The sequence below is a fragment of the Eleutherodactylus coqui genome, chromosome 8 (assembly GCF_035609145.1).
Source record: "Eleutherodactylus coqui strain aEleCoq1 chromosome 8, aEleCoq1.hap1, whole genome shotgun sequence".
Classification (NCBI taxonomy): domain Eukaryota; kingdom Metazoa; phylum Chordata; class Amphibia; order Anura; family Eleutherodactylidae; genus Eleutherodactylus; species Eleutherodactylus coqui.
In genome coordinates, this window is record NC_089844.1 from 4,563,651 (window position 1) to 4,590,337 (window position 26,687).

A 26,687-nucleotide genomic window follows, 5' to 3' on the forward strand; every position below is an offset into this window, starting at 1 on the left:
ATAGAAGCAGTATTATAGTAGTTATATTCTTGTACATAGGGGGCAGTATTATAGTAGTTATATTCTTGTACATAGCAGCAGTATTATAGTAGTTATATTCTGATACATAGAGGGCAGTATTATAGTAGTTTTATTCCTGTACATAGGGGGCAGTATTATAGTAGTTATATTCTTGTACATAGGGGACAGTATTATAGTAGTTATATTCTTGTACATAGAAGCAGTATTATAGTAGTTATATTCTTGTACATAGGGGGCAGTATTATAGTAGTTATATTCTTGTACATAGGGAGCAGTATTATAGTAGTTATATTCTTGTACATAGGAGGCAGTATTATAGTAGTTATATTCTTGTACATAGGAGGCAGTATTATAGTAGTTATATTCTTCTACATAGGAGGCAGTATTATAGTAGTTATATTCTTGTACATAGGGAGCAGTATTATAGTAGTTATATTCTTGTACATAGGGGGCAGTATTATAGTAGTTATATTCTTGTACATAGGGGACAGTATTATAGTAGTTATATTCTTGTACATAGGAGGCAGTATTATAGTAGTTATATTCTTGTACATAGGGGGCAGTATTATAGTAGTTATATTCTTGTACATAGGGGCAGTATTATAGTAGTTATATTCTTGTACATAGGGGACAGTATTATAGTAGTTATATTCTTGTACATAAGGGCAGTATTATAGTAGTTATATTCTTGTACATAGGAGGCAATATTATAGTAGTTATATTCTTGTACGTAGCAGCAGTAATATAGTAGTTATATTCTGATACATAGAGGGCAGTATTATAGTAGTTATATTCTTGTACATAGGAGGCAGTATTATAATAGTTATATTCTTGTACATAGGGGGCAGTATAATAGTAGTAATATTCTGGTACATAGGGAGCAGTATTATAGTAGTTATATTCTTGTACATAGGGGCAGTATTATAGTAGTTATATTCTTGTACATAGGAGGCAGTATTATAGTAGTTATATTCCTGTACATAGGGGGCAGTATTATAGTAGTTATATTCTGGTACATAGGAGGCTGTATTATAGTAGTTATATTCTGGTACATAGGGAGCAGTATCATAGTAGTTATATTCTTGTACATAGGGGGCAGTATTGTAGTTATATTCTTGTACATAGGGGGCAGTATTATAGTAGTTATATTCTTGTACATAGGGGGCAGTATTATAGTAGTTATATTCTTGTACATAGGGGCAGTATTATAGTAGTTATATTCTTGTACATAGGAGGCAGTATTATAGTAGTTATATTCTTGTACATAGGAGGCAGTATTATAGTAGTTATATTCTTGTACATAGGGGTCAGTCTTATAGTAGTTATATTCCTGTACATAGGGGGCAGTATTATAGTAGTTATATTCTTGTACATAGGGGGCAGTATTATAGTAGTTATAGTCTTGTACATAGGGGCAGTATTATAGTAGTTATATTCTTGTACATAGGGGACAGTATTATAGTAGTTATATTCTTGTACATAGGGGCAGTCTTATAGTAGTTATATTCTTGTACATAGGGGACAGTATTATAGTAGTTATATTCTTGTACATAGGGGCAGTATTATAGTAGTTATATTCTTGTACATAGGGGGCAGTATTATAGTAGTTATATTCTTGTACATAGAGGGCAGTATTATAGTAGTTATATTCTTGTACATAGGGGGCAGTATTATAGTAGTTATATTCTTGTACATTGGAGGCAGTATTATAGTAGTTATATTCTTGTACATAGGGGGCAGTATTATAGTAGTTATATTCTTGCACATAGGAGGCAATATTATAGTAGTTATATTCTTGTACATAGGGAGCAGTATGATAGTAGTTATATTCTTGTACATAGGAGCAGTATTATAGTAGTTATATTCTTGTACATAGCGGACAGTATTATAGTAGTTATATTCTTGTACATAGGGGGCAGTATTATAGTAGTTATATTCTTGTACATAGGGAGCAGTATTATAGTAGTTATATTCTTGTACATAGGGGGCAGTATTATAGTAGTTATATTCTTGTACATAGGGGGCAGTATTATAGTAGTTATATTCTTGTACATAGGGGGCAGTATTATAGTAGTTATATTCTTGTACATGGGAGCAGTATTATAGTAGTTATATTCTTGTACATAGGGGGCAGTATTATAGTAGTTATATTCTTGTACATTGGAGGCAGTATTATAGTAGTTATATTCTTGTACATAGGGGGCAGTATTATAGTAGTTATATTCTTGTACATAGGGGCAGTATTATAGTAGTTATATTCCTGTACATTGGAGGCAGTATTATAGTAGTTATATTCCTGTACATAGGGGGCAGTATTATAGTAGTTATATTCTTGTACATAGGGGGCAGTATTATAGTAGTTATATTCTTGTACATAGGGGGCAGTATTATAGTAGTTATATTCTTGTACATAGGAGCAGTATTATAGTAGTTATATTATTGTACATAGGGGCAGTATTATAGTAGTTATATTCTTCTACATAGGGGGCAGTATTATAGTAGTTATATTCTTGTACATAGGGGGCAGTATTATAGTAGTTATATTCTTGTACATAGGGGGCAGTATTATAGTAGTTATATTCTTGTACATAGGAGTAATATTATAATAGTTATACTCTTGTACATAGTGCTTCAGATTGGGATTATGCAGCCCTCAGCACACAGACTGCCGGAGGAATTTATGGCTGGCTTTTTTATTATAGCATTTATTCCTCTATGGTTTGCCCTTGTTCGCCATCCATTATAAAAGTGCGGCTCATAGCTGTGGCTTGGTACAAATTACATTAGATGTAATGAAGCATCTGCTGGCTGCAGTGGGGAGCAGTTTCCATAATTATACCTCTGTGGAAGGAAATAGTTCTGCAGCCAAATAACGCTGCTCTGCCACCGCTGTCACAGCGGTGGCAAGGGATTCCCTCATTCCCGCGGGGAGCCCCCCCATCACTGAAACCCCTTCCGCTGCTGTCACAGTGTTCAGTGATGAGGGGACTCCCCTTGGGAATGAAGGAATCCCCTGCCACAGCTGTGGCAGAAGAGCGCCGTCTTCTCCCTATGTTTTCAATGGGCCGGCGCTACCCATTGACAACAAGTTGTATCCCCTGTTATAGCCGCAGTAGGGGATATCGATCCCCTCCCATTGCTTTCAATGGGGCTGCACAGTATGTGTAAATGTTACAATTGTGTGACTGCACACAAGTGAGAATGAAAAACATGTCTGAAGTTTCGATCACGTGCTTTTTATGCATGCATTCTGTGGGGTTTTTTCACGCACCTATACATGCGTGAAAGAAAAGCTAGTCTGCCTGAGCCCTTAAGGCCTCATGTCCACTAGCTAAATGGAATTGCAGATTTTGCCCATAGGGAATCATTGTCCATCCGCGGTCCATTAAATTGATTTTTGCACCCACGGATGGCATTTTAAAAGAATTGCGTTTTTCACACGCGGGAGAAAAAAAACGTGGCATGCTCCATTCTGCCGCAGATTCCGCGCGGATCGGCAACATTGCTATCACATTGATAGCAATGTGTGCGGATATCTGCAGGCGAAAAAAACGTACCATTTAAAGCAAATGTGCGCGGAATCCGCCATGGAAATCCGCGGCAGATTCTGCGCGGATTGTATTTTTCTAGTGGACATGAGGCCTAAGAGGGTATTCTGGTACACAAACTTTTTTTAGCCATCCATCAGCATTGTTGCATTACTTACCATCAGTGATCAGCGCTCGACTCGTCAAGACTTTCCCCAACATGAATTTCCCAGCAGCCAATAGAGTACAGACAATTCCACTTAAAATGGAGACACTGAATAAAAAGCCGTCCTGCAAGACAAGGAGCCCAGATTAATAGAATCGCCTGATAATACAGAGTAACCATATGAAGTACCACAATGCATAGAAAAGATTCCCTGTTTGGAGAACTCCTCTTTATACTTCTTACTCCTGAGGTTTTGTTACATTGTATCCAGTGTAGACAATCACCTCGGAGGTAAATTCATCAGCAGCAAAATCCCCTCTCCTGCCTTGATAGTAATCTGCAATGTTCCAATCCCCCACTGGAGCACACAGAAAGTGCAGGCAGAACTTTTCAGAAAGCTTGTCTAAAGTTTAAAAAAAAACTATTAAAAAGCTAAAATAAATAGAGATGAGCGAACGTACTCGTTTCGAGTACTTACGCACCCGAGTACCGCCATTTTCGAGTACTTCAGTACTCGGGTGAAAAGATTCGGGGGGCGCCGGGGGACGGGGAGAGGCGTGGCGGTGCGGGGGGTAGCAGCGGGGAACAGGGGGGAGCCCTCTCTCTCTCCCTCTCCCCCCCACTCCCCACTGCTATCCCCCGTGCCGCCACGGCGCCCCCCGAATTTTTTTGCCCGAGTACGGAAGTACTCGGAAATCGCGGTATTCGGGCGAAAAAGGGGCGTGGCCGAGCACGTTCACTCATCTCTAAAAATAAACCCTTTTTCAATTTTCATGTAGAAAATTTTCTAAATTAGAAAAAAAATAAACTTAAGTGGTTTCGCTGTGTCCGTAAAAGTCAAGATGGCATTATTTATTCTCTGTGAGCAGCATGAGAATAAATAATGCTAGAATTCTACTTTTTGGACTATTTTTTTCTCCAATGAACAGCTCAATAAAAAGTAATCAAAAAGTTGTATGTACCTCTAGGTGGTACCAGTGCAAACTAAAGCTCCCCCTGCAAAACCTTGAGCCCTCGGCATTGATGAGAAAATAAAAAACTTATGGCCATCAGAATGTGGCTACAAAAAGTTTTTTTTTTTAAGTGTTTGTTTTTTAAGTAGTATGACAGCAACAAAAATCTATCTAACTTTGGTATCACCGTAAGCGTACCGAGCCACTGAATAAAGAGAACCTGGCATTTCTCCGGCACTATGAACATAATAATAAAAGGCCCCCAAAATAGTGTGACTGCACTTCTTTTCCAATTTACCCCACTTAGAAATTTTAAAAAGTTTTTCAAAACATTATTCTGGACATTACAGAATAATTAATGTTTTACATTGGTCCCATGTAAACAACAAGCCCTCGTGTGGCTACATAGATGGAAAAGTAAAAGTTACGGCATTTTAAATGTAAGCGTGAAGAAATGAAACTGAAAAAAATGTGGTGGGAAGAGATTAAAAGACACAGGCTTTGTGATTGCATAAATAATTCCAGCTGCCTACAGCCACCACTAGAGGGTGCTCTAGATGGATTGAATTTAGTGGAAGCTGTATAAACCTGTACGTAAGGGCTCCACCTAGTGGTGGCTGTAGGTATCTGCTAAAGTTCTTTAACTGCAAGCACGGGACACAGTTCAGAATGGGCTCCAATAAAGTTCCCATACACCTCTCTGTTGGGGGTGTCACTGGCACAATGGGCCTTATGCATTAGATGTTAGACACTCCTTGCCTCTGGTGGTGCCTACAAGAAACCTAATGTATTTAAAGGATTGCTCTTCGTAATACATTTCTCACTATTGGCTGAGAGCAAAGTGTACTTAGAGCAGTGTAGGAAACGCTAATCTAAGTTATAGGACTGCTTCCAAAAGACACTGAAACCTTAAGAGCTTCGTTCACACATTTTCAAAAACATTGCATGACTCCGTCTGAATTATCTAAAAGGACAAATATGGGATCTCCGCGACTCCTCCTTGTGTCTTCAGGTATTTCAGTCCCTTGCGCCCAGGCTTGTATTATAACGCACACGATATCATAAGACGCGCTCTCCACCACGCATCAGTGTTGTGCGGAGAACACGGGTTCCTGAGTGTTCCCACAACGGCGTACGGCCCCCGGGGACAGCGGCTGCGCTGATTACTATTGGCCTCGCAGATCTGCCTCTCAGTTTATTCCCACTACAGATCCGCTTGAGGCAGCGATTTCCCCTACCGGGCCTGATTGGTAGTGACGCTTCTTAACATTCCCAAAGGATGCCGGGCCAATTCACACTCATTTATCAAAGCCATTGACGAGCGGATACAATTTATTACCGACATTCCACATTGCTGATCCTGAGAGACATAAAATTAGTGTCTCTACAGCAGTGGTCCCACACCTTTTCAGCTTTGGAACCTTTTTGAAGCATAAGTTTCTCGTGGAGCCCCAAGGTGTGGTCAAGGGAGCGATTAGGGGCGTGGCTTAACACAACATACAGTTTTTACCTCCATTGTTATAAAAAAGACAGGGGTGTTTAAAAAAAAAGGGAGGAGCGCTGGAGCACTGGATGGGCTACTGATATACATTATATTTAAATTAACATGCTCGGAATTAAATACAGCACCACATGTAAATATCTGCATGGGTTTTGTGCAGATTTTTTCCAAAGCGTGTATATGAAATTTACAAAATCGCATCCACTTTGCTGCAACTGAAAATTCCACAGCAAATCCGCCCCATGTAGTAATGGCAACCCCCTATGTTGGTTTCCCCAGTAGTAATAGCATACTCCACAGTGGCTCCAGTAGCAATAGTGACCCCCACAGTAGCTCCAGTAGTATTAGTGAACCCACAGTGGCCTTAGTAGTATTAGTGACCCCCACAGAGGCCCTACTAGTATTAGTGACCCCCAAAGAGGCCCTAGTAGTATTAGTGACCCCCACAGAGGCCCTAGTAGAATTAGCGACCTCACAGTGGCCCTAGTAGTATTAGTGACCCCCACAGAGGCCCTATTAGTAGTTGTAACCCCCCCACAGTGGCCATAGTAGTAAAAGGGACCCCCACAGTGTATCCGATAGTAATAGTGACCCCCACAGTTGCTCCAGTAGTAATAGTAACCCCCCCACAGTGGCCTCAGTAGAAATAGTGACCCCCACAGTAGCTCCAATAACAATAGTGACTCCACAGTGGCCATAGTAGTATTAGTGACCCCCACAGTAAACCTAGAAGTAATAGCGACCCCCACAGTGGCTACAGTAGTAGTAGCGACCCCCACAGTAGCTCCAGTAGTATTAGTGACCCCACAGTGGCCTTAGTAGTATTAGTGACCCCCACAGAGGCCCTAGTAGTATTAGTGACCCCCACAGAGGCCCTAGTAGTATTAGTGACCCCCACAGAGGCCTTAGTAGTATTAGTGACCCCCACAAAGGCCCTAGTAGTATTAGTGACCCCCAAAGAAGCCCTAGTAGTATTAGTGACCCCCACAGTGGCCCTAGTAGTATTAGTGACCCCCACAGTGGCCCTAGTAGTATTAGTGACCCCCACAGTGGCCCTAGTAGTATTAGTGACCACCACAGTGGACCTAGAAGTATTAGTGACCCCCACAGAGGCCCTAGTAGTATTAGTGACCCCCACAGAGGCCCTAGTAGTATTAGTGACCCCCAAAGAGGCCCTAGTAGTATTAGTGACCCCCACAGTGGCCATAGTAGTATTAGTGACCACCACAGTGGACCTAGAAGTAATAGCGACCCCCACAGTTGCTCCAGTAGTAATAGTAACCCCCCCCACAGTGGCTTCAGTAGAAATAGTGACCCCCACAGTGGCTCCAATAACAATAGTGACTCCACAGTGGCCATAGTAGTATTAGTGACCCCCATAGTGGACCTAGAAGTAATAGCAACCCCCACAGTGGCTCCAGTAGTAGTAGCCACCACCACAGTTGCTCCAGTAGTAATAGCGACCCCCACAATGGCTCCAGTAGTAATAGTGAGCGCCCCCCCCCCCCACAGTGGCCCAAGTAGTAATAGTGACTCGCAGAGTGACAGTGGCCTTAGTAGTAATAGTGACCCGCAGAGTGGCCCCAGTAGTAATAGTGACCCCCACAGTGGCCTCAGTAGTAATAGTGACCCCCACAGTGGCCTCAGTAGTAATAGCAATTGCCTACAGTGGCCTCAGTAGTAATAGTGACTATGGTGGGCTGCGTAGTAATAGTAACCCCCCACAGTGGCCCTAGTAGTAATAACATCCCCTATATTGGCCCCAGTAGTAATAGTGACCCCCACAAGGGCTTCAGTAGTAATAGTAGGTCGAAACAGCGTTTTTACTCGATGCAATAAAGAAGCATCTTTTGATGCATTTTTAAAAATATCCACTCCTGGGGCTGCTCTTGTCTATGGACTGATTGGATTGCGTTTATAGGAGCTGAAGGAGTCCGGCTTCTTATTGAGCTGTGCGCCACATCTTTCTTCTACCCCCCACTGTTGTGGGTTTCCACTGAGGAGTGCTGCTGTGGTTTGCTTTCAGTAGTAATAGTGACTGCCTATAGTGGCCTCAGTAGTAATAGTAACCCCCCCCCACAGTGGCCCTAGTAGTAATAGCATCACCTATATTGGCCGCAGTAGTAATAGTGACCCCCACAGTAGGGTTAGGGTTAGTAATAATAATAACCCCACAGTAGCCACATTAATAAATTAACCCCACAGTAATTTTAACCCTCTCAGTAATATTAACTCCACAGTAGCCATAGTAATAAACCCCTTTGCAATATTAACCCCCTCAGTAGCTCCAGTAATAATAGCCCCTACACCTATATACTTACCTTCACCTTGCAGTCAGCGCCACTCCTACTCTGCTCAGTGCAGCCAACTAGAGTAAGCCAAGCAGGGTATTAGAACCTCAATGTCAGCCGCTATCACGTCTTGCATCAAGATAGAGTCGGCCCAATGGGTCTTAAAGCCCCAAAGTCTGACTCATATCTTGAATCCAAGGCGGCCCAATAGATACTAAAGCCTGCATGTCCATCAGTATAAGATATTGTATGCAAGCTAAAGGCAGAACCATAGCTTCAATTGCCAACGGTATTACACGTATTCTAACCGTAAGCGGCCCAAAAGGGTAATAGAGGCTCAATGCCCCCTTCTATCACATTTTGCATCCATGATACAGGCAGCCCAACAGGAAACTAGAAAACTACAGTACGTAAAGTCTTGTACATAGGGGGCAGTATTATAGTAGTTATATTCTTGTACATAGGGGGCAGTATTATAGTAGTTATATTCTTGTACATAGGGGGCAGTATTATAGTAGTTATATTCTTGTACATTGGGGGCAGTATTATAGTAGTTATATTCTTGTACATAGGGGGCAGTATTATAGTAGTTATATTCTTGTACATTGGGGGCAGTATTATAGTAGTTATATTCTTGTACATACGAGGCAGCATTATAGTAGTTATATTCTTGTACATAGGGGGCAGTATTATAGTAGTTATATTCTTGTACATAGGGGGCAGTATTATAGTAGATATATTCTTGTACATAGGAGGCAGTATTATAGTAGTTATATTCTTGTACATAGGGTCAGTATTATAGTAGTTATATTCTTGTACATAGGGGCAGTATTATAGTAGTTATATTCTTGTACATAGGGGGCAGTATTATAGTAGTTATATTCTTGTACATAGGGGGCAGTATTATAGTAGCTATAATCTTCTTGCATATAGGGGGCAGTATTATAGTAGTTATATTCTTGTACATAGGAGCAGTATTATAGTAGTTATATTCTTGTACGTAGGAGCAGTATTATAGTAGTTATATTCTTGTACATAGGAGCAGTATTATAGTAGTTATATTCTTGTACATAGGGGGCAGTATTATAGTAGTTATATTCTTGTACATAGGGGGCAGTATTATAGTAGTTATATTCTTGTACATAGGTGACAATATTATAGTAGTTATATTCTTGTACATAGGGGCAGTATTATAGTAGTTATATTCTTGTACATAGGGGGCAGTATTATAGTAGTTATATTCTTGTACATAGGGGGCAGTATTATAGTAGTTATATTCTTGTACATAGGTGACAATATTATAGTAGTTATATTCTTGTACATAGGGGCAGTATTATAGTAGATATATTCTTGTACATAGGAGGCAGTATTATAGTAGTTATATTCTTGTACATAGGGTCAGTATTATAGTAGTTATATTCTTGTACATAGGGGCAGTGTTATAGTAGTTATATTCTTGTACATAGGGGCAGTATTATAGTAGTTATATTCTTGTACATAGGGGGCAGTATTATAGTAGTTATATTCTTGTACATAGGAGCAGTATTATAGTAGTTATATTCTTGCATATAGGGGGCAGTATTATAGTAGTTATATTCTTGTACATAGGAGCAGTATTATAGTAGTTATATTCTTGTACGTAGGAGCAGTATTATAGTAGTTATATTCTTGTACATAGGGGGCAGTATTATAGTAGTTATATTCTTGTACATAGGTGACAATATTATAGTAGTTATATTCTTGTACATAGGGGCAGTATTATAGTAGTTATATTCTTGTACATAGGGGGCAGTATTATAGTAGTTATATTCTTGTACATAGGAGGCAGTATTATAGTAGTTATATTCTTGTACATAGGGAGCAGTATTATAGTAGTTATATTCTTGTACATAGGGGGCAGTATTATAGTAGTTATATCCCTGTACATAGGGGGCAGTATTATAGTAGTTATATTCTTGTACATAGGGGGCAGTATTATAGTAGTTATATCCCTGTACATAGGGGGCAGTATTATAGTAATTATATTCTTGTACATAGGAGGCAGTATTATAGTAGTTATATTCTTGTACATAGGGGGTAGTATTATAGTAGTTATATTCTTGTACATAGGAGGCAGTATTATAGTAGTAATATTCTTGTACATAGCGGGCAGTATTATAGTAGTTATATTCTTGCACATAGGGGGCAGTATTATAGTAGTTATATTCTTGTACATAGAAGCAGTAATATAGTAGTTATATTCTTGTACATAGGAGGTAGTATTATAGTAGTTATATTCTTGTACATAGGTGGCAATATTATAGTAGTTATATTCTTGTACATAGGGGCAGTATTATAGTAGTTATATTCTTGTACATAGGTGGCAATATTATAGTAGTTATATTCTTGTACATAGGGAGCAGTATTATAGTAGTTATATTCTTGTACATAGGGAGCAGTATTATAGTAGTTATATTCTTGTACATAGGAGGCAGTATTATAGTAGTTATATTCTTGTACATAGGGGGCAGTATTATAGTAGTTATATTCTTGTATATAGGGGGCAGTATTATAGTAGTTATGTTCTTGTACATAGGAGGCAGCATTATAGTAGTTATATGCTTGTACATAGGGTCAGTATTATAGTAGTTATATTCTTGTACATAGGGGCAGTATTATAGTAGTTATATTCTTGTACATAGGAGCAGTATTATAGTAGTTATATTCTTGTACATAGGGGGCAGTATTATAGTAGTTATATTCTTGTACATAGGAGGCAGCATTATAGTAGTTATATTCTTGTACATAGGAGGCAGTATTATAGTCTATATATGTTCTTGTACATAGGGGGCAGTATTATAGTAGTTATATTCTTGTACATAGGAGCAGTATTATAGTAGTTATATTCTTGTACATAGGAGCAGTATTATAGTAGTTATATTCTTGTACATAGGGAGCAGTATTACAGTAGTTATATTCTTGTACATAGGAGGCAGTATTATAGTAGTTATATTCTTGTACATAGGGGGCAGTATTATAGTAGTTATATTCTTGTACATAGGAGGCAGTAATATAGTAGTTATATTCTTGTACATAGGAGGCAGTATTATAGTAGTTATATTCTTGTACATAGGGGGCAGTATTATAGTAGTTATATTCCTGTACATAGAAGGCAGTATTATAGTAGTTACATTCCTGTACATAGGAGGCAGTATTATAGTAGTTATATTCTTGTACATAGGGAGCAGTATTATAGTAGTTATATTCTTGTACAAAGGGGGCAGTATTATAGTAGTTATATTCTTGTACAAAAGGGGCAGTATTATAGTAGTTATATTCCTGTACATAGGAGGCAGTATTATTGTAGTTATATTCTTCTACATAGGGAGCAGAATTATAGTATTTATATTCTTGTACATAGGGGACAGTATTATAGTAGTTGTATTCTTGTACATAGAGGAAAGTATTATAGTAGTTTTATTCTTGTACATAGGGAGCAGTATTATAGTAGTTTTATTCTTGTACATAGGAGCAGTATTATAGTAGGTATATTCTTGTATATAGGGGGCAGTATTATAGTAGTTATATTCTTGTACATGGGGGCAGTATTAAAGTAGTTATATTCTTGTACGTAGGGGGCAGTATTATAGTAGTTATATTCTTGTACATGGGGCAGTATTATAGTAGTTATATTCTTGTACGTAGGGGGCAGTATTATAGTAGTTATATTCTTGTACATAGGGAGCAGTATTATAGTAGTTATATTCTTGTACATAGGAGCAGTATTATAGTAGTTATATTTTTGTACATAGGGAGCAGTATTATAGTAGTTATATTCTTGTACATAGGAGCAGTATTATAGTATTTATATTCTTGTACATAGGGAGCAGTATTATAGTAGTTATATTCTTGTACATAGAAGCAGTATTATAGTAGTTATATTCTTGTACATGGGGTGGGCAGTATTATAGAAGTTATATTCTTGTACATAGGAGCAGTATTATAGTAGTTATATTCTTGTACATATAGGAGCAGTATTATAGTAGTTATATTCTTGTACATAGGGGCAGTATTATAGTAGTTATATTTTTGTACTTAGGGGGCAGTATTATAGTAGCTATATTCTTGTACATAGGAGCAGTATTATAGTAGTTATATTCTTGTACATAGGGGGCAGTATTATAGTAGGTATATTCTTGTACATAGAGGCAGTATTATAGTAGTTATATTCTTGTACATAGGGAGCAGTATTATAGTAGTTATATTCTTGTACATATGGAGCAGTATTATAGTTGTTATATTCTTGTACATAGGGGGCAGTATTATAGTAGGTATATTCTGGTACATAGGGAGCAGTATTATAGTAGTTATATGCTTGAACATAGGGGGCAGTATTATAGTAATTATATTCTTGTACATAGGAGGCAGTATTATAGTAGTAATATTCTTGTACATAGCGGGCAGTATTATAGTAGTTATATTCTTGTACATAGGTGGCAATATTATAGTAGTTATATTCTTGTACATAGGGGCAGTATTATAGTAGTTATATTCTTGTACATAGGTGGCAGTATTAGAGTAGTTATATTATTGTACATAGGGGCAGTAATATAGTAGTTATATTCTTGTACATAGGAGGCAGTATTATAGTGGTTATATTCTTGTACATAGAGGGCAGTATTATAGTAGTTATATTCTTGTACATAGGGGGCAGTATTATAGTGGTTATATTCTTGTACATAGAGGGCAGTATTATAGTAGTTATATTCTTGTACATAGGGGGCAGTATTATAGTGGTTATATTCTTGTACATAGAGGGCAGTATTATAGTAGTTATATTCTTGTACATAGGAGGCAGTATTATAGTAGTTATATTCTTGTACATAGGAGGCAGTATTATAGTAGTTATATTTTTGTACATAGGGGACAGTATTATAGTAGTTATATTCTTGTACATAGGGGGCAGTAATATACTAGTTATATTCTTGTACATAGGAGCAGTATTATAGTAGTTATATTCTTGTACATAGGGGGCAGTAATATACTAGTTATATTCTTGTACATAAGGGACAGTATTATAGTAGTTATATTCTTGTACATAGGAGCAGTATTATAGTAGTTATATTCTTGTACATAGGAGCAGTATTATAGTAGTTATATTCTTGTACATAGGAGGCAGTATTATAGTAGTTATATTCTTGTACATAAGGGACAGTATTATAGTAGTTATATTCTTGTACATAAGGGACAGTATTATAATAGTTATTTTGTTGTACATAGGAGCAGTATTATAGTAGTTATATTCTTGTACATAGGGGGCAGTATTATAGTAGTTATATTCTTGTACATAGGGAGCAGTATTATAGTAGTTATATTCTTGTACATAGGAGGCAGTATTATAGTAGTTATATTCTTGTACATAGAGGGCAGTATTATAGTAGTTATATTCTTGTACATAGGGGGCAGTATTATAGTGGTTATATTCTTGTACATAGAGGGCAGTATTATAGTAGTTATATTCTTGTACATAGGAGGCAGTATTATAGTAGTTATATTCTTGTACATAGGGGGGCAGTATTATAGTAGTTATATTCTTGTACATAGGAGGCAGAATTATAGTAGTTATATTTTTGTACATAGGGGACAGTATTATAGTAGTTATATTCTTGTACATAAGGGACAGTAATATAGTAGTTATATTCTTGTACATAGGAGCAGTATTATAGTAGTTATATTCTTGTACATAGGAGCAGTATTATAGTAGTTATATTCTTGTACATAGGAGGCTGTATTATAGTAGTTATATTCTTGTACATAAGGGACAGTATTATAGTAGTTATATTCTTGTACATAAGGGACAGTATTATAATAGTTATTTTCTTGTACATAGGAGCAGTATTATAGTAGTTATATTCTTGTACATAGGGGGCAGTATTATAGTAGTTATATTCTTGTACATAGGAGGCAGTATTATAGTAGTTATATTCTTGTACATAGGGAGCAGTATTATAGTAGTTATATTCTTGTACATAGGAGCAGTATTATAGTAGTTATATTCTTGTACATAGGAGCAGTATTATAGTAGTTATATTCTTGTACATAGGGGGCAGTATTATAGTAGTTATATTCTTGTACATAGGGGACAGTATTATAGTAGTTATATTCTTGTACATAAGGGACAGTATTATAGTAGTTATATTCTTGTACATAGGGGGCAGTATTATAGTAGTTCTATTCTTGTACATAGGGGCAGTATTACATTAGTTCTATTCTTGTACATAGGGGACAGTATTATAGTAGTTATATTCTTGCACATAGGAGGCAGTATTATAGTAGTTATATTCTTGTACATAGGGGCCAGTATTATAGTAGTTATATTCTTGTACATAGAGGGCAGTATTATAGTAGTTATATTCTGGTACATAGGGGGCAGTATTATAGTAGTTATATTCTTGTGCATAGGGAGCAGTATTATAGTAGTTCTATTCTTGTACATAGGGGCAGTATTACATTAGTTCTATTCTTGTACATAGGGGACAGTATTATAGTAGTTATATTCTTGCACATAGGAGGCAGTATTATAGTAGTTATATTCTTGTACATAGGGGCCAGTATTATAGTAGTTATATTCTTGTACATAGAGGGCAGTATTATAGTAGTTATATTCTTGTACATAGTGGGCAGTATTATAGTAGTTATATTCTTGTACATAAAGGACAGTATTATAGTAGTTATATTCTTGTACATAGGGGGCAGTATTATAGTAGTTCTATTCTTGTACATAGGGGGCAGTATTACAGTAGTTCTATTCTTGTACATAGGGGACAGTATTATAGTAGTTATATTCTTGTACATAGGGGGCAGTATTATAGTAGTTATATTCTTGTACATAGGGGACAGTATTATAGTAGTTATATTCTTGTACATAGGGGGCAGTATTACAGTAGTTCTATTCTTGTACATAGGGGACAGTATTATAGTAGTTATATTCTTGTACATAGGGGACAGTATTATAGTAGTTATATTCTTGTACATAGGGGGCAGTATTATAGTAGTTATATTCTTGTACATAGGGGGCAGTATTATAGTAGTTATATTCTTGTACATAGGGGACAGTATTATAGTAGTTATATTCTTGTACATAGGGGGCAGTATTATAGTAGTTATATTCTTGTACATAGGGGGCAGTATTATAGTAGTTATATTCTTGTACATAGGGGACAGTATTATAGTAGTTATATTCTTGTACATAGGGGGCAGTATTATAGTAGTTATATTCTTGTACATAGGGGACAGTATTATAGTAGTTATATTCTTGTACATAAAGGACAGTATTATAGTAGTTATATTCTTGTACATAGGGGACAGTATTATAGTAGTTATATTCTTGTACATAGGGGGCAGTATTATAGTAGTTATATTCTTGTACATAGGGGGCAGTATTATAGTAGTTATATTCTTGTACATAGGGGGCAGTATTATAGTAGCTATATTCTTGTACATAGGGGGCAGTATTATAGTAGTCATATTCTTTTACATAGGGGCAGTATTATAGTAGTTATATTCTTGTACATAGGGGGCAGTATTATAGTAGTTATATTCTTGTACATAGAGGGCAGTATTATAGTAGTTATATTCTTGTACATGGGAGGCAGTATTATAGTAGTTATATTTCTGTACATAGGGGGCAGTATTATAGTAGTTATATTCTTGTACATAGGGAGCAGTATTATAGTAGTTATATTCTTGTACATAGGAGCAGTATTATAGTAGTTATATTCTTGTACATAGGGGGCAGTATTATAGTAGTTATATTCTTGTACATAGGGGGCAGTATTATAGTAGTTATATTCTTGTACATAGGGGGCAGTATTATAGTAGTTATATTCTTGTACATAGGGGGCAGTATTATAGTAGTTATATTCTTGTACATAGGGGGCAGTATTATAGTAGTTATATTCTTGTACATGGGAGGCAGTATTATAGTAGTTATATTTCTGTACATAGGGGGCAGTATTATAGTAGTTATATTCTTGTACATAGGGGGCAGTATTATAGTAGTTATATTCTTGTACATAGGGGGCAGTATTATAGTATATTCTTGTACATAGGGGCAGTAATATAGTAGTGATAGAAGTGCGTGCAGTGGTTTCTCTTTCCTACACTTTGTAGATTGCACAAGATGTATTAGGCTGTGAGTTTGAGAATAAGCAAAAGGAAATGCTTTAACTAGAAGAAAGGCAATTTGAATCCTCAGCTGCTCCCTGATGCACGATGAGAAGGTCAGTCAGGATAAAATGTTCTTAAGATATTCTGCTGAATGTTTAGTTTTCCTAATTCCTACAGAAACTTCAGGATTCGATATTGGGAATCTCCGTTCATCGGCTCCTGGCTTTCCCCGTTCATTCATCCTATGTTTGAGGATTAAGTGAGGTCGCCTCATGTGCGCAGTAGTAATTACATCCTCCTCGGATTCCATTCTCTGGGGATTGAATATTTATTTGTAGATTCCACTGTCCAGCAGCACACGAATGATGATTAAGGAGAGTCCGCCAGTAGAAACAACAATAGCCCTGCAGTCAGCATTATCATGGATTGCTTTTGCTGCTAGTGACTAGTGTAATTCAGAAACCAGACTCATTAACTCCTTCAGCACTGACACATAAATGTCCTGCGTCTCGGGACCAAGTCCGCTCCCTACCCAGCTCCTAATACTTGTTACAGATCGCGGCAATTAACTGTTTACATGCCACACGTCTGAATAGTCAGCTAGAGGGGGACCCTCCCAGCAGGATCGTGGGGTTCTGATGGGCTAGCATTGCAGATCAGAGCCCAGGCTCCCAGGGCCACAATGCATACACACCTATCAGGCTCTACCCGTGGCTACATCAAGATACCCTATATACTGCAATACTTAAATTATTACAAGTTCAAGTTCCCCATGGGGACTAAATAAAAGTGTAGAAACAAGGTTTAATTACGTTTTTTTGACAGTTAAGCTGCTTTTACATAACTAAGAAAATCATGTGAAATTTGTGTGTTGCGAGACGAACAAATCTCACCCAAATATGAACATTGCATGTCCAATCTTTGGGCGCTCTGTGGCAAACAATGGGAAATACTTGCCAATCAGTACTTCCATGGAATATTCTTGCATCTGCAGGTATATCGCACGTTTCATGGATAAATGCTGTGATTGGAGCATCCAGCGCTGGCTGTAATTGGCTGAGCGGGCTGTCACTCAGCTGACTCAGCCAATCAGAGCAATCTCTTGCTGGAGCGGATTTCAATGCCCGTCACTAGCAAGATGCTCTGCTGGCTTGACAAGCCTGTGCGTAGGCCCAGCGAGCGGCCCCTGGGACACCGACGGCACCTGTAAGGTGAGTATATTGTTTTTTCACCCAGTAGTGTAGCTATGGCGTTTAGCGCTACCAAGAATGCAGTACCAATTGTGCATTCAATAGGCGACGCAGGGCCGAAAACACTTGTGTGGACAGCCCCATTGAAATGAATGGGAGCGTTGTACAGCGGTTAGTGCGCTGAAAAAGCAGCGCTAAACGCGTTACAAAAATGTGGTTTAGTGTGTTTTTTTGGAATGTTTAGAACTAATTAATTGGATTTACATTGATTCCTATGGAAATAATTGCCTCGATTTTCATTGGTTGGCTTTCGGGCAGATTACCAACAAAACTAGAGGTTTGACTGTATTTGGTATCACAATGTACATACAAGTCCCATCTATCAAAATAGGACAGCATTTATCTCACATGGTAAAGAGCATTTTTTTTTAAAAAAAAAGGACAGAATGTAAGAATTGCTATTTTTTTCTCTTTCGTATTCTTGCCCTAAAAAAACTGAATAAAAAGTGAACAAAAAAACAAAATTTCCTAAAATGGTAATAAAACTGCAGTTAACCCTGCAAACAACAAGCCCTCAAACAGCCTAATCCACGTAAAATGTACGAAAAAAGCTCTGGGTCTCATAATACGGCAACAGAAAGCAATGTTTGGTGTCAGGGGAATCGCGCTGATCCATAAAACAAAGTTCATATCTCATTTTTCAGCGCTGTGAAGGTTTTAAAAATTTAACCCTCAAAAAATGGCAGGACCGCATTTTCAAAAAATTTCTCCACACTTAAAATTTTTGAAAAGTTTTTCCGTACACTAAATGGTACATTAACTGGTACCAATAAAATTACAACTTGTCCTGCAGAAAACAAGCCCTCAGACATCTATGTCAATGGACAAATTAAAAGAATGAAAGCGAGAAAGCTCTGGTCCTGAAAGAGTTAAAGGAGATGTCCCGCGCCGAAACGGTTTTTTTTTTTTTTAAACCCCCCCCCCCGTTCGGCGCGAGACAACCCCGATGCAGGGGTTAAAAAAACCACCCGCACAGCGCTTACCTGAATCCCGGCGGTCCGGTGACTTCAATACTTACCGCTGAAGATGGCCGCCGGGATCTTCTACCTTCGTGGACCGCAGCTCTTCTGTGCGGTCCACTGCCGATTCCAGCCTCCTGATTGGCTGGAATCGGCACGTGACGGGGCGGAGCTACACGGAGCCCCTCTCTGGCACGAGCGGCTCCATAGAAGAAAGCTGAAGACCCGGACTGCGCAAGCGCGGCTAATTTGGCCATCGGAGGCCAAAAATTAGTCGGCTCCATGGGAACGAGGACGCCAGCAACGGAGCAGGTAAGTAAAAAACTTTTTATAACTTCTGTATGGCTCATAATTAATGCACAATGTATATTACAAAGTGCATTATTATGGCCATACAGAAGTGTACAGACCCACTTGCTGCCTCGGGACATCTCCTTTAAAGAAGAAGCGCACCTCCAATAGACACAAGGATATCCAAGTATACGGCATGGACTCGCTGGAGCTCTGGCTATGCGCAGCAGAGGCCGGCATTCACATAATAAGGAGAGGAGGGTAGACGCTGCACCTCGCCCGCTAAGCAGTCATTGGTGTCAGTCAGGGGCTGGACAGATGCCTGCTGACTGTACTGTTTGGTTGTAGCACTCTCTTTTTGAACTCCAGTCGTATAATGCTCCGGAGCGCACACGTCTGTTTTAGTAAATTCCCCATGAAATAACCGCTCCGGAGCACCTTTTTTGGGGTTTTGTGCTATTCCTCTCGTATTCCTCCTGGGAACCTATGAATAAATTGGCAACTTGGTGTTACAGTTGCCCTTCTCCATTGCACGTGCCTCCACATGACACTATCCAATCAGTGCTGCCCTGGTGGTGGTTCCCACATGATGTAGCGGTACCTCCCATCACCGGATGACCTTGTACTGCTCGCCCGCATGCCCTTTAAAATGACCCTTGGACCAATTTTCCACGTCTTTGTGCGGTTTGGAGGAAGGTCCAGCATATCTTCTCACTACCCAGTAGCAAATGAGATGATGCTATCAAAGCTAGGGGGGCATTCTCTGCAGGGGCCCATCCCAGTCACTTGGCCTGCTTCTATGGTATGTACACCCTTGTAGCCCATAAACAGTGTAGGGTCAGACCCCTGTCTCCCCAATAGTGTCCAGAAAAGCGCTGTCTGAACTTTGGCTTCTGGCCCCGTTACAGCTCGGCTCATGGCCCTTCTGCTCTCATCGCAGGGGGGTTGGCTGTTTGACCAGAATAGGGCAGGCTTAGTTATGCAAATGAGCTAATAAGCCAGCCCCCTGTGATAATGTCACAGAGAAGGTCCATACTGCATGACGTGGCAGTAGGTGTGGAGCTTCTAACCCCGCTGGTCCAGGTCAGGCTGCTCAAACCTCGAAAGACATTTTCATGATTTTTTTTATTGTGGTTTTGTGTTTGTTTTTGCCTTTTTTATATATTCAGTAATGATTGCAGCTTTTACAAAAGCATCACATAAACCACGGCAAAAAACCTGCAAATGTGAATCCAGTCTAAAACTAGGAAGCAGCTGCCATTTAATTTTTTGTGTATCCAATTGCATTTTGGTTACAATTAAAATATTCTTTTTTGTGCATTTGCTGTCCTCTAAACCCAGCCGGGGTCCAGGAGCGGATGGGCACTCCTCCATGACATATGGTGCTCTTCCTATTAAAACTCTGGACTGTAACCAGCAAAAGTTCTGGCACATGAGATTGGCAGACGGTGCCCATCCCCTTCACACGTCCTGAACCTGCAATCCTTCTATCATGTTACAGGAGCCCAATATTGCCTGTTATGACGTTCCCCACTCTCCATATCATGAGGTCCAACAGTTCCCAAGTAATAGTGTGTTCCGTTGTAGCTACTGCATTTCCTCATACTGCCCCCACAGGACAAATGAGGTATAACATGCAGTTCACTAAAATCAATAGACAAGGTGGTCCTCAGAGCTGAGAGCACTGCTTGCCTTGGTCCCCTCCTCAGGGTTTGTCTCTCTTAAGAAATAGTAGTGCGCCAATCTATTTACGCCCGCATGTTGTTGCGCAGCTTCTTTTATCCTTTCACGTTGCGCTCATCTCACTCCGCAGTCAGATAAGTCACCTCTTAAATCAGTGCCCAGGATGTAACTGGCTTCAGTCAGCCGCGCTCCTAAAGATTCGTCCTCATGTAAAGTGAGCAGACATAATTCACCCGTAATGAGAAGCAACAACAGATCCGTGATTAAATTCCACAGCCTCATTAATCGTGAAGCGGCAGCCGGGCTCTGAGGACTCATTATTAATGGCTTCCAGGTTTCAGAGGGATTCACTGCAACGCCCACCTGGCATTTTCTTCACTCTCCCGTCTGGCACAGTCAGCGGAAGGCACGCTGGCACGGCTTCATCTCCGGCAATCTCATCTGCGGATTTCATGTTCTCTCCTAGCATTCTAGAGAATTCTGGCTGGAGAAGGACGGCGATGTAATACCCTACAAGGGCGTTATAAACCCTTGTGGTATTTAATCATCCAGTTGTCACACTAAGACTTAGATTGCTAATTTATAGAAAGCGCTCGTTTAGTGGAGATCACACATCATGCAGGAAGCATGAATCATCTTTTGTTGGGATGATGGTAAATGAGCGTGCGGCGCCATGAGGCAGCGTGAGACGGTAGAGGAAGGGTTAAACTTCTAATCCATGGGTTGTGCCAGGCAGTGCAGCTCAGCTCCACTGAAGGGACCGAAGAGGTGCACTACCACAAACAACCTGTGGACCGATGTGGCGCTAATTTTGGAAAAAAGTAGAAATTATTCTCTTTTCCTGTACAAGCTCTACAACAAGAGCGGTGAGTGTGCCTTATATGCGGATGTGATAAAGGTGATTGACCACCCAAGACATCACTTCCCTGTCCACAGAATGGAGGATAAAGGTCTGATGTCTGGGACGCCCCAGAATGCTGCATGTGAATGGAGCAGCGATGCGCATCAGTGATCTCCGCTCCACTCACTTCTGTGGGACAGGTGAACGTCCATGGGCTCGGCAATCTCCCTGTCTCATTTACATGGGGGATTTGGGATGCGCTGTTCTTGGGACCCCCAGAGATCACACAGCTTATGTCTTTGGTGGTAAGACCCCTTCAGACAAGTAATGCTGCTGGCTATGAAGACACAAAACACGCGATGAGGAAGTCAGAACAGTTTGGGCCTGGATTCTGGCATTAAAAAGTTACTAATTTTTGTGCAAGTCTACTTTTGTGACTTTTCAGCATTTCCTTAGCACTTTCGTAAAGGGGGCAGAGGGGCAGGAGTGCAGGGTGGCAGGGCAGGAGTGCAGGGTGGCAGGGCAGGGTGGCAGGGCAGGAGTGCAGGGTGGCAGGGCTTCACTATCATTTACACCAGAAACTAGAGTAACTCCTAGTGGGAATCCACGGCAGGTTTTACAGACTGCGGACTTCAGCAGGCGGCGCACAGAGGCATAAGAAAAGGCGTCACCTCCTATTACATCTGGTGCGTCTTACTGCAGTGTCACTTATGGAAGACCGCCGTGTAAAACAGGTAAATGATGTCTGCAGCTGATTGGCTGGGACACAATCAGTACAAGATGAGGAAAGTGAAGGATTTACAAGGTTGTAACTGTGAAATATTGGAAAGTGTTCAAAAGGCAAAAACAAGCAATTTGTATATTCTGGGCCCGAAACGCATTCGGTCACCTGCACAGGGGAGGACGCGGGCGCCGCCAGGAACGCCATCTGTCACCTGCACAGGGGAGGACGCGGGCGCCGCCAGGAATGCATTCGGTCACCTGCACAGGGGGGGACGCGGGCGCAGCCAGGAACGCCATCTGTCACCTGCACAGGGGAGGACGCGGGCGCCGCCAGGAACGCATTCTGTCACCTGCACAGGGGAGGACGCGGGCGCCGCCAGGAACGCCATCTGTCACCTGCACAGGGGAGGACGCGGGCGCCGCCAGGAATGCATTCGGCCACCTGCACAGGGGAGGATGCTGGCACCGCCAGGAACGCATTCGGTCACCCGCACAGGGGAGGACGCGGGCGCAGCCAGGAACGCATTTGGTCACCTGCACAGGGGAGGACGCGGGCGTCACTAGAAACGCATTCGGTCACCCGCACAGGGGAGGACGTGGGCGCCGCCAGGAATGCATTTGGCCACCTGCACAGGGGAGGATGCTGGCGTCACCAGGAACGCATTTGGCCACCTGCACAGGGGAGGATGCTGGCGTCACCAGGAACGCATTCGGTCACCTGCACAGGGGAGGACGCGGGCGTCACCAGGAACGCATTCGGTCACCTGCACAGGGGAGGACGCGGGCGTCACCAGGAACGCATTCTGTCCCCTGCACAGGGGAGGACGCGGGCGTCACCAGGAACGCATTCGGTCACCTGCACAGGGGAGGACGCGGGCGCCGCCAGGAACGCATTCGGTCACCTGCACAGGGGAGGACGCGGGCGTCACTAGAAACGCATTCGGTCACCCGCACAGGGGAGGACGTGGGCGCCGCCAGGAATGCATTTGGCCACCTGCACAGGGGAGGATGCTGGCGTCACCAGGAACGCATTTGGCCACCTGCACAGGGGAGGATGCTGGCGTCACCAGGAACGCATTCGGTCACCTGCACAGGGGAGGACGCGGGCGTCACCAGGAACGCATTCGGTCACCTGCACAGGGGAGGACGCGGGCGTCACCAGGAACGCATTCTGTCCCCTGCACAGGGGAGGACGCGGGCGTCACCAGGAACGCATTCGGTCACCTGCACAGGGGAGGACGCGGGCGCCGCCAGGAACGCCATCTGTCACCTGCACAGGGGAGGACGCGGGCGCCGCCAGGAATGCATTCGGTCACCTGCACAGGGGAGGACGCGGGCGCCGCCGTGGACCTGATTCTGAGGCAGACACAGATATGAAGGCATTTCTGTGCTGTCTGCTTGGATGTCCAGATCCTCATGCCGGAGGCTCCAGGAAATCCCGTCTTTCATCCATCAGTGCTACTTTATCATTGACTGTGACCTTGGAGTAGTCACCACCTCCCTGTATCACAGACCCCATCAGAGCCCCTCGTACTTCTGCATTATTGGCTCAGGCTCCTCCATATACATGCGAGAACGCCGCTGCTGAAGAGCTTTCAGTCCCCTGAGAGTAACAAGCTATAATAATACAGAGATGGTAACGGTCTCCTCCCTGCCCAAGGCTGTGGTGGAGGTAGTACCATCAGCTCACCAGCAGGGGGCACTGCAGCTACACCACATTCTGCTCCTCACTGCAAATCAAGTAAAGCAAAGACTCCTGAGACATGAAGGCGCAGGGAAGGGGGGGGGGGGGGGGGGGGGGGGGGGGGGGGGGGAGTCCGCAATAATATGTATATGTATATGTATATATATATATATATATATATATATATTATATATATATATATATATATATATAAACCCCTCACTGCCTGACTGAAATTGGGAAGTTAGAGAATTAGTGGCAATTCAGTCATACAAAACGTGAAATTTAACACAACCATTCTTTACGTCGTGAATAGGTAAACTAAGGGGTCGCGACTCTATTATTAAGTTCCAAATGTGAAAAACTGTGAAAATCCGCAGTACATGAGATAGTTCTCTTCTCAGAAACCATAAAGCTGAGGGAAATGGTTTGTATACTGAGGAGAATCTACCTCACCTCTAGGTATATACTGAGGAGAATCTACCTCACCTCTAGGTATATACTGAGGAGAATCTACCTCACCTCTATGTGTATATACTGAGGAGAATCTACCTCACCCCTCTGTGTATATACTGAGGAAAATCTACCTCCCCTCTATGTGTATATACTGAGGAGAATCTACCTCACCTCTGTGTGTGTATATACTGAGGAGAATCTACCTCACCCCTATGTGTATATACTGAGGAGAATCTACCTCACCCCTATGTGTATATACTGAGGAGAATCTACCTCACCTCTATGTGTATATACTGAGGAGAATCTACCTCACCTCTATGTGTATATACTGAGGAGAATCTACCTCACCTCTATGTGTATATACTGAGGAGAATCTACCTCACCCCTCTATGTGTATATACTGAGGAGAATCTACCTCACCCCTCTATGTGTATATACTGAGGAGAATCTACCTCCCCTCTATGTGTATATACTGAGGAGAATCTACCTCCCCTCTATGTGTATATACTGAGGAGAATCTACCTCACCTCTATGTGTATATACTGAGGAGAATCTACCTCACCTCTATGTGTATATACTGAAGAGAATCTACCTAACCTCTGTGTATATACTGAGGAGAATCTACCTCACCTCTGTGTGTGTATATACTGAGGAGAATCTACCTCACCTCTAGGTATATACTGAGGAGAATCTACCTCCCCTCTCTGTGTATATACTGAGGAGAATCTACCTCACCTCTATGTGTATATACTGAGGAGAATCTACCTCCCCTCTATGTGTATATACTGAGGAGAATCTACCTAACCTCTGTGTATATACTGAGGAGAATCTACCTCACCTCTATGTGTATATACTGAGGAGAATCTACCTCACCTCTGTGTGTGTATATACTGAGGAGAATCTACCTCACCTCTAGGTATATACTGAGGAGAATCTACCTCCCCTCTCTGTGTATATACTGAGGAGAATCTACCTCACCTCTATGTGTATATACTGAGGAGAATCTACCTCCCCTCTATGTGTATATACTGAGGAGAATCTACCTCACCTCTATGTGTATATACTGAGGAGAATCTACCTCACCTCTATGTGTATATACTGAGGAGAATCTACCTCACCTCTATGTGTATATATTGAGGAGAATCTACCTCGCCTCGATGTGTATACACTGAGGAGAATCTACCTCACCTCTATGTGTATATACTGAGGAGAATCTACGTCACCTCTATGTGTATATACTAAGGAAAATGTACCTCACCTCTATGTGTATATACTGAGGAGAATCTACCTCACCACTATGTGTATATACTGAAGAGAATCTACCTCACCTCTGTGTATATACTGAGGAGAATCTACCTCACCTCTATGTGTATATACTGAGGAGAATCTACCTCACCTCTATGTGTATATACTAAGGAGAATCTACCTCCCCTCTATGTGTATATACTGAGGAGAATCTACCTCACCTCTATGTGTATATACTGAGGAGAATCTACCTCACCTCTATGTGTATATACTGAGGAGAATCTACCTCACCTCTATGTGTATATACTGAGGAGAATCTACCTCACCTCTATGTGTATATACTGAGGAGAATCTACCTCACCTCTATGTGTATATACTGAAGAGAATCTACCTCACCTCTGTGTATATACTGAGGAGAATCTACCTCACCTCTATGTGTATATACTGAGGAGAATCTACCTCACCTCTATGTGTATATAGTGAGGAGAATCTACCTCACCTCTATGTGTATATACTGAGGAGAATCTATATCACCTCTATGTGTATATACTGAGGAGAATCTATATCACCTCTATGTGTATATACTGAGGAGAATCTACCTCACCTCTATGTGTATATACTGAGGAGAATCTACCTCACCTCTATGTGTATATAGTGAGGAGAATCTACCTCACCTCTATGTGTATATACTGAGGAGAATCTATATCACCTCTATGTGTATATACTGAAGAGAATCTACCTCACCTCTATGTGCATATACTGAAGAGAATCTACCTCCCCTCTATGTGTATATACTGAGGAGAATCTACCTCACCTCTATGTGTATATACTGAGGAGAATCTACCTCACCTCTCTGTGTATATACTGAGGAGAATCTACCTCACCTCTATGTGTATATACTGAGGAGAATCTACCTCACCTCTATGTGTATATACTGAGGAGAATCTA

General features: G+C 41.1%; 1 protein-coding gene across 1 annotated transcript in view; it reads right to left on the reverse strand.

The window, feature by feature from the left end:
• The window catches only part of TMEM163 (transmembrane protein 163), a 428,078-nt gene that overhangs the window by 16,903 nt on the left and 384,488 nt on the right, over positions 1-26,687 (reverse strand). Inside the window, exon 6 of the mRNA XM_066575137.1 lies at positions 3,728-3,839. Within this exon, the coding sequence (XP_066431234.1) occupies positions 3,728-3,839 (112 nt within the window). The remainder of the gene's footprint in view (positions 1-3,727; positions 3,840-26,687) is intronic.